The sequence below is a fragment of the Bos indicus genome, chromosome 4 (assembly GCF_029378745.1).
Source record: "Bos indicus isolate NIAB-ARS_2022 breed Sahiwal x Tharparkar chromosome 4, NIAB-ARS_B.indTharparkar_mat_pri_1.0, whole genome shotgun sequence".
Classification (NCBI taxonomy): domain Eukaryota; kingdom Metazoa; phylum Chordata; class Mammalia; order Artiodactyla; family Bovidae; genus Bos; species Bos indicus.
The window spans coordinates 68,804,901-68,819,363 of NC_091763.1; the positions used below are offsets into that span (position 1 = coordinate 68,804,901).

General features: G+C 41.5%; 1 protein-coding gene across 1 annotated transcript in view; it reads left to right on the forward strand.

Annotated features, from left to right (window-relative positions):
- Nucleotides 1–6,555: 6,555 nt before the first annotated feature.
- HIBADH (3-hydroxyisobutyrate dehydrogenase) overlaps nucleotides 6,556–14,463 on the forward strand; it is a 108,300-nt gene continuing 100,392 nt past the window's right edge. Inside the window, exon 1 of the mRNA XM_019958843.2 lies at nucleotides 6,556–6,714. Coding sequence (XP_019814402.1) covers nucleotides 6,624–6,714 — 91 coding nt within the window. The 5' untranslated portion in view covers nucleotides 6,556–6,623. The remainder of the gene's footprint in view (nucleotides 6,715–14,463) is intronic.

Below are 14,463 nucleotides of genomic sequence, written 5' to 3' on the forward strand. Positions count from 1 at the left end.
TTGGCCTCTCTGCTTCATTCAGCTAAACCTGATGCTGTTACAATTTTTGAAGGTACCTTTAGGTATCGTTTCTTAACCAGACTTTACCATTTTCTTGACTGCTTATTTATTGTTGTGGAAAAGAAAGAGAATGAGAGAGGGAGAGAGAAAGAAAGAACCTGGTATTTCAGAGTGATCTGGCAAGAGAGACAGTATCATTTTATGGTGGAGGTGAGTGAGTAAGAAAATAGCTTGGAGACAGATGTAAAATGATTAGATAGCATGGGTCTTTTTGGGGAAAGCTTTTTTTTCCCCTCTCTTTCCCAGATTCTGAGGACATGAATGTTAGGTCTTTTGTCACATGGATCCCTGAAGCCAAGGTTTTGTTTTGTTTTCAGAATATTTTTTTCTCTGTTGTTGAGATTGGGTAATTTCTACCGTTCTAGCTTCTTGCTCGCTGATTCTTTCCTCTATTCTGCTGTAGAGCTCATTCTTTGAGGGTTTGTTTTTTCTTTCAGTTATTACATTCTTCAACTCCAAATTTTTCATTTATTTCTTTCTTGTATCTTCTTTTTTTTTTTTTACTGTGCTAATGTGCTTAGTCACTCAGTCACGTCCGGCTCTTTGCGACCCCATGGGCTGTAATCTGCCGGGCTCCTTTGTCCATGGAGATTCTCCAGGCAAAAATACTGGAGTGGGTTGCCATGCCCTCCTCCAGGGGATCTTCTCAACCCAGGGATCAAACCCAGATCTCCCACATTGCAGGCAGATTCTTTACCATGAGAGCCACCAGGGAAGCCTGTAAATACTGGAGTGGGTAGCCTATCCCTTCTCAGGGGATCTGTCTGATCCAGGAATTGAACTGGGGTCTCCTGCATTGCAGGTGGATTCTTTACAGTTGAGCTACCAGGGAAGCCCTATCCGCCCCCCCCTCCATTTAAGGGTATTCTAACTGCTTATTGAAACATTTTTTGATGGCTGCTTTAAAATGTTTTTCAAATAATTTTAACTTCTCTGTCACCTTTGTATTGACATTTTATTAGTTTTCAATCTTCCTGGTTCTTGGTATGATGAATAATTCTTATTGAAGCCTGAAAGCTTTGGGTATTGTGACATTCTGGATCTTATTTTAATCCCCTCTTTTAGCTGGCTTTCCTGACACTGCTCTGGTGAGGGAATGGAGGGGGGCATTGTCTTTGTTAATGCCTGGTGGGGATAGAAATCTAAGCTCCATTTTTTGCCTCTGTTGATACCTGTTGGCGGGGGTGGAGGGGCAGCCAGGGCTCCTCGTTGCTCTTAAGTGGTAGTGGGAGTTTCAACTCCCCACTGGGCTTCCACTGATATACCCCTAGCCTAGAAGGGTAGGAGTGTTCCCTAGGTGGCCTCCACTGACACCATGGCAGTGAGGGGTGGCCTCCTTACCTCTGATGGTGGAGGAAGTCCAGTCATTCCACACGGCCCCTCTGACTCTGACTGTCAGGTGGGGATGGAAGGCTCACCACGTGGTTTCCAATGACATCTTGGGGATAGGGGAGAATGTGTGAATGGGTACTTGTTACTATCCAGCAGTGGGAAAAATCCTGCCTTTCTACTTGGCTTTCTCTGAAACACACGAGTGGAGCTGAAGTGTAGAGAGATTGGGCTGTTAAGATGTTGGGGTGTCTCATTATGGCCTTGAGGGTGTGGAAGTTGGTTCCTCACCTGGCCTTTACTGGCGTGAGTGCGACTGGGGCTGTAGGTTTTTATTATATGGTATCTGCAGTAGTGTGGTTATTTTCTAAAGGTTTTCTATCTTGCTGCTGCTGCTGCTAAGTCGCTTCAGTTGTGTCCGACTCTGTGCGACCCCATAGACGGCAGCCCACCAGGCTCCCCCATCCCTGGGATTCTCCAGGCAAGAACATTGGAGTGGGTTGCCATTTCCTTCTCCAAGGCATGAAAGTGAAAAGTGAAAGTGAAGTTGCTCAGTTGTGTCCGACTCTTCACGACCCCATGGACTGCAGCTCACCAGGCTCCTCTGTCCATGGGATTTTCCAGGCAAGAGTATTGGAGTGGGGTGCCATTGCCTTCTCCATTCTATCTTGCTAGGCTGCCCCTTTTTTTGGCCCTTTGGCTAACAAGAGTAGTCTTTTACCGGGGCATTTGGGTTTGTGCTTCTTGGCTATTCGGGGTTTCTGGTTTTGGGATTCTCCAGTACCCAGTATGTGATATAAAATGCTAAATGAAAATCCAAGAACTTGCCTCTGTGTTCCTATTTGGATCTTGAGGTCTCTAGCTAGTATGCCTTCTTTTATTCACTTTTCAGAGTCTTCTTATTGTTACAGAGCAAGGACTTGTGTGCTCACTGTGCAGAAAACCAAACTCTGACAGTGAGTATTTGCAATAAAGTAAGGGTTTATTTGCTGGGTGCCAAGCAAGGGAAAGGCAATGGCACCCCACTCCAGTACTTTTGCCTGGAAAATCCCATGGATGGAGGAGCCTGGAGGGCTGCAGTCCATGGGGTCGCTGAGGGTCGAACACAACTCAATGACTTCACTTTTACTTTTCACTTTCATGCATTGGAGAAGGAAATGGTAACCCACTCCAGTGTTCTTGCCTGGAGAATCCCAGGGATGGCAGAGCCTGGTGGGCTGCCGCCTATGGGGTCGCACAGAGTCCGACATGACTGAAGTTACTTAGCAGCAAGCAAGGGAAACAGGCAGCTAGTGCTCAAAACACCTGAGCTTCTTGATGGCTTTCAGACAGGCTTTTTAAAGACAGTATTAGGCAAGAGGGCTATAGAATGCATAATCAGCTTGTGGACCTTCACATCAGTTGATGGTGAGGATAACATTTCAGGAATCTCAACTTTCTGATTTCAACCAGTCTAGGGTCTGCCTGCTTGCAGTCAGCACGTAAGTCACCATCCTCTATCTGGGTCAGGGTCTTACATTCTATTGAGCAACTCAAAGATTTGCATCAGGTTGTTATCAATGCCCCGTTAGGAGGGATTCCTATGATTAATCATTCATTAACTGCTTGAGCCTGCTCTTTAGAACCCAATGAAGGCCATGGAAACGAAAGAGTTTTTTCCTTTCAAATAAGAAATGGGGGACATGCAGGGGCTTTTGTACCTGGGAAGACCCCTCAGGGTCCTGATCAGTTTCAACTCTCCCTTCCCCCCACCCTTTTTCTTTGACACTCCTCAATCTTGAGGGGTACAGGGGCAGGATAAGAAACGGAATAAAGTTCTGGATAAAGAGATTAATCATAGACCTACTAAGGGAATTTGGTTTTAGAGGGACTTGGTTTCAGTATGTTTATTTTAGATGTAATGTCCAGAGTTTTCAGTTGTACTGTGTGGGAGGAAAAGAGAAAAATACATCTACTGCATTTTCCCAGAAGCAGAAGTAAAGATCCTATAATGCACTAAAACACAATTTCAAGCAAAACTACACGGCAGTGACTTAGGGAGAAGTTACAGGGCCTTTCCAGCAAAAATATCAGGAAGGCAATCAAGTAAAGCCAGACACAGGAGTAACTGTTTTTTCAGATACATTAAGATCTGTAAGCACCTTTAAATAGGAATAGTTACTTTAAAAAATCAAGGTGCTTATGGGAAAACTTTTATGAAAATCTCAGAGCCTTAATTTATGAAGCAACATAGGGCTTTTGAGAAACTATACTAAACTACATGATGTAGGAATATGGAGAAATTATAACTTATCCCTGGTCCTAGTTGAGCAAAACAACTCAAACTTTCAATGCCATTCAGTCCCTTTTCAAAACCAGCACATTCATTTTGTTTTTTAAAAAAATTAAAAAGCTCTCACGTGCAACCTTAGGTCTGCTTCCTCTTCTTTCTGAGTTATTTCTTCTTTTTCTTTCAGTCCTAGGAGAAAGCAGTTAATAAGAGGGGACTTTTGTAAAGAAAGATTCGTTTTCTGAGAAGAGAGTCCTACAAACAATTTAGAGAAACAAGCACTGTAGCTCACAATAAAAAAGACAAAAATCCATCTGATTGGATATAAAGTCTCAAGAGGACTGGGATACAAACTTAAGGAGTTGGGAGATCAATTGATATGTGGGCCTGTTTTCTAAATACCTCTGCTATGTAGGCTCACATAGTTGAAAGGCAGACTGCATGTCAACAATTATATAAACCTGTAGTGCTACATTGTAGTACTAACAATTGTAGTTCATTGTTTGCAGGAGGTCTATTCAAGCTGAAACCTAAATAAACCAGCAATAGATGATCAAGTAGGAAATGCTCCAGAAACTAGTAAGTAGATTTGGGTGGGGACCCAAATCTAGGAGACTGTCCCCATGGCTGAAATAATGTTTTCTTTCCTATCTTACTCCTTTCCTTGGTTTTGGTTTGTGTGGAGTAGAGGGCTGGGGTGGAGAAAAAGTCAAAGAAAGGAACTGCTTCTCTATCAGTTATAAACAGCGACCTTGCACTCTGTACCAGTTTTTGGAAACACTGCTACCATGCCAAGAACCCTGAGAGAGCATACTTGGAAATCATCCAGTTCCTTTAGATACTTTGAACTATGTGTGGCTACAGTGGAGGTTAAAAAAAGTCAAATCTGTTGATTCTGCTACATAGATCAAAAGGTTGGGTAAAAACAACCTAGGCAAATGAATAAATAAAATGAATTCAGGGGAGTGGTTTCTATTGCCCTAGTCTAGTCTCACTCTTTTTCCTTCTGTACTGTGCGGTGTGCTAAGTTGCTTCAGTCCTGTCCAACTCTTTGTAACCCTATGGACTATAGCTTGCCAAGCTCCTCTGCCCCTGGAATTCTCCAGACAAGAATCCTGGAGTGGGTTGCCATGTCCTCCTCCAGGGGATCTTCCTGACCCAGGGATGGAAACTGTATCTCTTACCTCTCTTGACTTTGCAGGCAGGTTCTTCATCACTAGTGCTACCTGAGAAGCCCCTTCCTTCTGTACTATGCTATGCTATGCTAAGTCGCTTCAGTCGTGTCCGACTCTGTGTGACCCCATAGACGGCAGCCCACCAGGCTCCGCCATCCCTGGGATCCTCCAGGCAAGAACACTGGAGTGGGTTGCCGTTTCCTTCTCCAATGCATGAAAGTGACAAGTGAAATTGAAGTCGCTCAGTCGTGTCCGACTCCCAGCTACCCCATGGACTGCAGCCTACCAGGCTCCTCCGTCCATGGGATTTGCCAGGCAAGAGTACTGGAGTGGGTTGTCATTGCCTTCTCCGTCCTTCTGTACTACTTTTCCATTAAAAACAAAAAACAAAAAGCAAGTCTTTGTTTTGGGTGTCCATGGCTGCCAAACCTTCCATGGGGTTAGTGAGGAAGTGAAGCCCTGTAATCATCGCCAAAGGTTTCAGAGATTCAAATATGTACACCAAGCACAGATAGAAGAATGAATACATCTCCTTTCTGACACACAAACATACTTTCTGCACTTTCATTTGCCTTTCAGTTCAGTTCAGTTGCTCAGCTGTGTCTGAGTCTTTGCGACCCCAAGGACTGCAGCGTGCCAGGCTTCCCAGTACATCACCAATTCCCGGAACCTATTCAAACTCATGTCCATCGTGTTGGTGATGCCATCCAACCATCTCATCCTCTGTCATCCCCTTCTCCTCCTGCCTTCAATCCTTCCCAGCATCAGGATCTTTTCCAATGAGTCGGCTTCTCGAACCAGATGGCCAAAATATTGGAGTTTCAGCTTCAGCATCAGTCTCTCCAATGAATATTCAGGACTGATTTCCTTTTTGATTGACTGGTTTGATCTCCTTGCAGTTCAAGGGACTCTCAAGAGTCTTCTCCAACATCACAGTTCAAAAGCATCAATTCTGGAGCTCAGCTTTCTTTAAATTAAATGGATGCAGAATTTTCAAACATTAGAGAAATATATATTTGAGGAGCAAGTTCCTAGCAATTCTATACTTCGAAGAAAACAGTATTGTTTTCCTACAATTTTTCAAATATGTGGAGAATCTATTCGGCAAATTAAAATAAACTCAATCTGGTAAAGTTACTGCATTCATGGTAGATTTCTGCGCAATGAATAGACACTAAAAACACAAATGTTAACATCAAGAGGCCCACGTTTTATTGAAGTTAAAACGGGATCACTGTTTTTGGAAAGCATGGGAATTTCTGCTCTTGCTTAAATATTGCAGCAGCTTCCGCGAGCCAAAGTTCCGTCCTTGTCTGCATGGAAGCAACACGTGCAGTTATAGCACTCGAAGAGGCAGTTCTGAGGGGCAGGTGTGGCAAGGAGGCGCTGAGCGACAGCCACCGCCTCCCACACGCCCTCTGCGTTTTGGTAAACGAGATTCCAACCCGCAGTCCGTAAATAAGGGAGGAACTTGGGGGGCGGGGTCATGGAGGTATGCGCCCTCCTATTGGTGGTTCACAAAGGGCGGAGAGACCTGGGATTTCTGATTGATCTCTTTCCCTGTCTGTAAGGTGATTGACGGCGCTTGTCCCGCCGGGCCACGCCTCTCGGCTCCGTGCTCCTCCCCTCCCGGGTAGGTGTCCCCCCCCCCCCCCCCCCCGAGCAGCAGAGCGCATGCGCCAGCGGCCCCACGCCGCAGCCGAGCCCGCCCGCCGTACCACGCACCCTGCCAGTCAGTGGGTGAGCGGGGAGGCGCGGAGGTCACTGTGGGGAGGCGGGGCGGGGGCAGCATGGCAGCCTCCTTACGGCTCCGTGGAGCCGCCTCCGGCCTCCGGTATTGGAGCCGCCGGCAGCCTCCGGCAGTGGCCAGCCTTGCAGCGGGTAAGGACCTCGCTCCTTCTTCCCCCGTCCCTCCTCCAGTCGCCCGCTTCTCGCTCCCTGATCGGAAGAGGTTTTTTTCACCGGAGGCGCTGCGATTAGATCGGGGCTTAAAACCCAACATTTTGGCTCATTCCAAGGCCTAGGCTTTCCTGCGGCCGCGGCTCGCGCCGCCAGTGCGTCTCTGAACTCTCCCCACCTGGATCTATATGAATAGGGATTAGCATCCTTCTGGGACTTAGTAATGCGAAGAGCTTGGGATAAAGGGAGGAGTGTTTGGGTCCGATTCGTGCCTCTTTAGAGTTAGGAGTTTGAGGACAATTGGAGGGCCCAGCCCCACGGGCGACCCCGTACCTACGCCGGCGACCCCTGGCCTTGCAGCGCTGGCTGGCCTTTCAACGCCCCGGGTGGGCGCGCCGTCTGGCCGCAGGACCTGATTTTTGTTAAACTACCTTAACTGTTTCAGATGTTTTTACACAAATGGAGTCTATACAAGCCAGACGATCAGTCTTTCCAGCAAAGTTTTAAGTCACCTTTGGGTGGCCAGGCGGGCTCCTTACCCTTCCCCCCAGCCCTCCAAGTTCTCTGTAACTGTGCCACCTGAAGATGGCACTTCTGTCAATTTATTTACCAGAATACTTTGTGTCCTTAAAATTGTGGCCTGACGCTATCCTGCTTCCGTCCCCTTCCACCTTCCGTATCATTATAACTTATGGAAGCTAACCATCGATTTAGGAAGAAACAGGTTTTTTTAGACCCACAGAGAACTAATAGTCTTTTCATTTTTCAGAGGAAAGAACCTAAAGCCTCTCGGATAAGTGAATTAGGATATTACAACAGGATCTAGAAAGTAGTCCTTGGTTCTTCCTGATTCCTGCATGTTTCTTCTACAGCAGGATTCCTGTTTAATTGAAAAATTGGTTGATTTGTGCGGACACTGCCATTGTCTTCTTGTAAAATTTTTTAGTTTTGACAGTGTACTGTTTAACACTTTCATACTTGAGAGTTTTGAGAAAGCCTTGGTATTAATTTTTTCTGATCCTCACTGAAAAAAAATATAGCAGGCTGAGAATTGAGTTCTTAACAGACTCCCTTTCTATCCCTCAGTAAAAACCTAAGCAGAAGAGTGGATTTCCTCCCTGGTTTGAAAAAAGAAAGCTCCCTGTGATGAGAGAAAACAGATGTCTGATACAGAATCACACTAATAAGATACAAACTCACAGAATTTGTCAAACTTGAGTATAACCACTGCTTGATCTACATCTATTGAACTACAGACAATGCCTCCCATGTTGGAGATACTAAAAAAAACCCAACACTTTTCTGCAGTAGTAAATGTAGCACCAGTTTTCAGATGAATGTGTGATTCTTTCAGTTTTGATTAGTCAAAGAAGGCATATGTGGCTGTTTAGTGGTTTTACAAGGTGTTCTAATGATATTTTAATGAACCCTTGAAGTACCTTTTAGAGTTACGAAAGTTCTTAAAATTCATGGAAGAGGAGTCAGAGGCCTTTGACTATAATAAATGCTTCTCTAGACTGGAAAGGCCTACCTTGAAACGTTGATAGACTACTTTGGCATATAATGTTGTTTACCCAAATACATTGTAATAATATAGATATATGACAAATTTTGAATTTTTTTTTTTGATGTGTGTGTGATGATTGTTTAAAATGCTTCAGTATTCTTACTCTTGAATTGTTTTAAATGTTTTTGTTAATTTACTACAGAAGTGTTAACTTTTTTGATGTTGGAGTCTTAAAAATTACATGCCAATTTGGAGTCTAGGGACATTAAGAAAAACAGCCAAGTTCAAATAGTAACATTATTTAGTGTTCTAAATTCTGTAGGCTGTTTGCCTCCATGTTATGTTCAACATGTTTATATCATGTGGATGGTAATATTATAAAGATCTGTACAGTTATTTACTGTACAGTTTGAAAAAAATAAGATCTAGTAGTTACTGGTTAATAGCATATCTTAATTTTAATATTTAAAGCATTAAAAAGGAAATAAAAAAATGAGAAGCATTAAACTAGCCATACATTACTATTGCATCACCATTTAATAAAAGTAAGTTTTGTGTTTTATCTTAAAGGCAATTAAATTTAGTTTCAGACTTCTTTGTACAGACAAAAAAATTACAGATGTTGACCCTCTACAGCCATTGTGATTCACTAACAAGTACAAGTAAAAATAAATTTGTAACAGATCATCTTAAAGTGACCACCTGAGCAAAACTGGAATGGGAAAATTAGCCAGAATTATAGACAGATATGGGAATACATTTCTTTATTATTGACGCTGTGTGTGTATGAAATCTGCTTTAACTCCTTGTGTAAATAAGACTAATGGCATTTTTTTTCTCTTTATATTAGCTTCTAGGGTTGCACATGAAGCTCTGAGAAGCTGCACATGACCTTGGGACCAAAAGTTGACCTTAAAATTGCATAAGGAAAATACATTTGACCTTTGAACAAAATGGGTTTGAACTGCAAGGGTCAGCTTACAAATGGATTTTTTTCAATGAATTTGTACTACAGTTGGTTTAATCTGCAGATTTGGAACCATGGATGTCGAGGACCAACTACAAATTATATTTGGATTTTGTGAGGAGCATCACAAAACCCCCACTTGTTCAGAGGTCAACTGTATTTCTAAAATAACTTGATCCAAATAATAAAGGCCTTTATAGAGTCACTATTCTTAGTCTAATAATAATTAGCATTAAAGCAAAAGGAATGCTCATGACATAATATGTGATAAAGTAGGACACCAAGTTGTATATACAACATGTCTCATGATATAATGTAAAAAATGCATTCAGAAGACTGGTCGGGCTATACAAAAAGCTAACTGGTTGTTTTTGTGTAGTGAAATTAACTTTTTCCCTTATGACTTTATTAGTTGTTGTTCAGTTGCTAAGTCATGTCTGACTCTTTGTTGCCCCGTGGACTGTAGCACACCAGGCTCATCTGTCCATGGGATTCTCCAGGCAAAAATACTGGAGTGTTGCCATTTCCTTCTGTAGGGGATCTTCATGACCCAGGGATCTAACCTGTGTCTCCTGCATTGGCAAGCAGATTCTTTATCACTGAGCCACTAGGGAAGCACCTTTTTCATATTTTCCACTTTTCTACAATGAATTACTTTGATGCAAGGGAAAAAAAACTTTTGGAAATATAAAATAATTAACCTCTTACCAATTTTTGCATTTTTATACTTGGAGTAGCCTGATTTGGGTTCACAGTGTTAACAAGATATGGGTAATTTTGTCCATGTCCCATTGGAGAAAGAGGTCATAACCTGTAAATTTACAGCTATCAATTTAGAGTTTAACTTTGCCAAATTTTCTGGCTATTTCTTCCTCCTATGTGGTGGTATTGAGAATCACAGAGGTTTGCTGATTAGATACGATCGTTTCTTTAATCTGTATTTCATTTCCTAGTACATGTTCATATTTTTCAGAGCTTCTCTAAATCTTTTACTCAGTGTTACCAGTCTGTGAACAGTCAGTTCAGAGAGATGGCAGTACATAAGTGGTTTAAATAATGTGGAGCTTGACTCTAGGTCCGGGAGGAAAGGATTTGGAGAGTAAACCTAAAATGTTTGTTTAATGGTTGCTGCAATACCAATTAAATTAATTCTTTGCTGGATCTATTTTATCATTATCTTTTGTTTTAGCATTGATTTTTATCCCCATTTTTGTGTTTTTCAGAGTTTATATATAGTAGGAGTCAGCACACTGTGGCCCAACAGCTGAACCTGTTTTTGTAAATAAAGCTATATTGGAAAATAAGCACAACTACTTGTTTTTATATTGTCTATGGCTGCTTTGAAAATGTAGTGGATGAGTTGAATAGTTGTGACAGAGGCCTATGGCCCCAAACTGAAATTGTTTACCCCTCACCCTTTAGGAAAAAGTGTGCTGACCCCTTACATATAGTGTATATTCCTAGAAATGTAATTACTGTTTCAAAGAGTATGCACATTTTAAATTTAAATTTTATAGTAAGGTTCAAATGTAGATCTTTTTTTCAAATTGCTGTCTAGGATTGATATAAAATACAATTCTATTGTGTACAAGAGTATATGTTTTTATCAGGAATAACCAGTTATGCATTTTATCAGAGAAACACATTTGTCCAGCTGATAGGTAAAAATGATACTATGTTGTTTTGTTTGCATTATTCTAATTATGACAGAAGTTGAACATTTTTTAAAAGTTTTTTTTGGGTATATTCTGTTAACTGTCATTTTGTGATTTTGGCATACTTTAAAACAATGGGTTATTTAAATTTTTCTTATAGATTTTAAAGTTATTTGCATATAAAGTAAAATAGCCCTATATCTATCTTGTGTTTCAAGTGTTCTTCCTAGTTATTTGTGTTTGGTCATGTTTTTGATTTTTTTTTTTTTTGTATATAGATTTGGTAAGTTTTCCCCCTGTGTTTTTTTCATGAAAAACTTCAAACATAAAGTATTGAAAGAATAATGCCACAAACATCTATGTACTCTTTGCTTAGTGTCAATAGTTGTTAACCTTTTGCCAGGTCTGCTTTATTTCTTTCCAATATGTTCATATCCCATGTGTATTATTTGAAGGTAAAATGCAGACGCCATGACACTTTCAACCCTAAATGATTCAGCACGAATCTCTTAAAAACTGTCTCCTACATAACCAAATTACCACTATCTCAATTAGCAGACTGCCCTGGTGGCTCAACGGTAGAGAATCTACCTGCCAATAGGAGACGTGTGTTCGATCCCTAGGTCAGGAAGATGCAAAGATCCCAAGGTCAGGGTTGCAAAAGGAAATGGCAACCCACTCCAGTATTCTTGCTTGGGACAATTCCATGGACAGTGGAGCCTGGCGGACTGCAGTTCATGGGGTTGCAAGGAGTCAGATATGACTTAGTGACTAAACAACAACAACAAGGCAATTAGAACTTCCCGATATCATCCTAATGTACAGCTTATATATAAAATTTCATAATTTTCCTTAGAATGTCTTAATGCTTCCTTGGCACCTCCCCAATCCAGATCCATCCATATTTCACATGTTGCATTTGGTTGATATATCACTTTAGTATCTTTGGACTGAGGAATGTCTTCTCTTGGTTGTTTTTTTGTGAACATGTTGACTTTTTAAAAACAGCTTTATTGCGATATAGTTGACCTACAATAAACTACACATCTTTAACATGGAGAGTTTGATGGGTTTCGACATGTGGGAAACCATCATGACAATCAAGGTAGAGAACATATCCATTCACCCGTTTCCTGCCGATTTCCTCATACCCCTGCATACGCAGGTTTCTATAATCGTATACTGTCACTGGCTAGATAAATCCTAGCTTGACAGTCATTTTTTGTTTCAGTCCTTTAAAGATGGTGCTCTCCTATTTTCTCACTCATTTTGATTCTTGCTCCTCTGTACGTAATGCCTTTTTTTCTGCTGGTTGCTTTTCAACGTTTTGATTATGACATGTCTTGTTGCAGTTTTTTTCATGTTTCTTGTGTTGGAGTTCATTGAGCTTGAATGCGTGGGGTTTATGGTTTTCATCAGATTTGGAAAATTTTCCCATTAGGTCTTCACACACTCTTCCTGTCCCCAGTTTGCTTTCCTCTCCTTTGAGGATTCCAGTTTTGTTGTGTATTTGGCTGGTTGAAGCTGTCTCACGGCTCACTGATGTTTTTGTTTTGTTTTTTTTTAATTCTTTTTTCTCTCTCTGTATTGTGTTTTGGATAGTTTATTGCTTTGTTTTTAAAGTCTTTTCTTCCAGTATTTCTTCCATTATTACATTATAATGAGGCCTATTACTGTGTCCTTTTATTACTATATTTGAAATATTTTTCCTATCTGTATTTTCTATGGCACCACCCTTTATTAGTTCTGAACTTAACTGTGGACTGAATGTTCGCAGCCCTCCAAAATTCATGTGTTGAAATCCTAATCCCCACTGTGATAGTATTAGGAGCTGAGGCCTTTGGGAAATAACTGGGTTATAAGGTTGGAGCCCTCATGAATGGGATTAGTGTCCTAAACAGAGGCAGGAGAGCCTGTGTTCTCTCTCTGCTCTCCAGAGATACAAGAAAATGGGTCATCTACAAGCCAGGAAGTGGGTTCTCATGGATACTGAATCTGTTGCCTACCTCATCTTGGACTGCCCCAGCTCCAGGTCTGTTAGAAATAAATAACCTGTCATTTAAGCCACACAATCTCCTTGGCTGGAGAATCCCAGGGGCGGGGAAGTCTGGTGGGCTGCCGTCTTTGGGGTCGCAGAGTCGGACACGACTGAAGCGACTTAGCAGCAGCAGCAAGCCACACAGTCTATGGTTTATTTGTTACAGCAGCTGGAATGGACTGAGACTTTAGATAGTCACTTTTATATTGGTCTTTCTGCCTCCAGGCTGCTCTTACAGTTTAGTTTTTGTACACTGCTGCTCTGTTTCTCTCCTTTTAAAGCATGGGTTTGATCAGGTCATTTATCTTGCTCAGCCCTTTCAGTAACTACCTGTTTTAGTCTGTTTGGGCTGCTATAAATAAATACCACAGACTGGGTGGCTTATAAACAATAGAAAACTATTTCTTACAGTTCTGGAGGTTGGGAAGTCCAGAATCAGCGTGTTGGTATATTTAGTGTCAAGTGAGGGCTCACTTCTTGGTTCAAGGACAGCCATCTTTTCACTGTGTCCTCACAGGGTGGAAGGAGACAAGGGCACTCCCTGCGGCCTCTTTTGTAAAGGCATTAATGCCATCCTGAGGGTTCTTCTGTCAGGATCTAATAATCATTGCCTCAAGCTCCCACCTCCAAATACCCTCACATTGGAGGTTATTTTTTCAACATAGAAATTTGGGGGTCACCAAACATTCAGTTTGTGGTACCGCTACTTGCTTACAGAAAGTGAAAGTGTTAGTTGCTCTATGGTGTCCGACTCTGTGCAGCTCCATGGGCTGTAGCCCACCAGGCTCCTCTGTCCATGAGATTCTCCAGGCAAAAATACTGGAGTGGATTGCCAAAATACAGTCAAATTGTTTATAGCATACTTTCCAGCCATGTTATGGTTGCATTTTTTTCTTTCAATCTTAATCTTGCTCTTTTGTTTCTGTGTGGGTCCTGTAGGAAGAGTGGATGGCAGTTAAAAATGAAGAACCTAGAGTCAGATTGGCTGGATTTGAATCTTGGCATTACAACAACTTGAATCTGTGCATTTTATTTAAACTAAGTGTCAGGGACCTGAACTGGAAGATAGGCTTAATGATGGGATGTAATGACAGTGCTATTTATCAAGTGCTTAGTACAGTGTCTGGCATGTAATAAAATTGCCACAACTATTAACTTTTATTATTCATGTTTGCTTGACTTTCCTATTTGCTTGTATACACTCATATGCATACTCATTCCTTTTTTGTATGGAACTCCCTTTGTTTCTACTCTCATTCCATTTGAAAGCCTACCCATCCTAAAATACTTAGCTCAAATGCTGTTTTTTTTCAAGTTCTCTTTTAGTATCAGCATTGTTTTTCGTACTTTATCTTTTGCTTTCATGTTTTAGTGTCTGTGTACCTAGTTGTCTTCTTGTGTTTTAAGCTGGTTGAAAGCAAGGACTGTATGTCACTTGTGTCTTTGATGGCATCTGGCATGGTACAAATGATTGCTTCATGTTTATTGAATGTGTAAATAAATCATGGTTCTACTTTGCCATAGTTATTGTTTGACTTAGAGTGAGTTGCCTGTTAAAATTAAC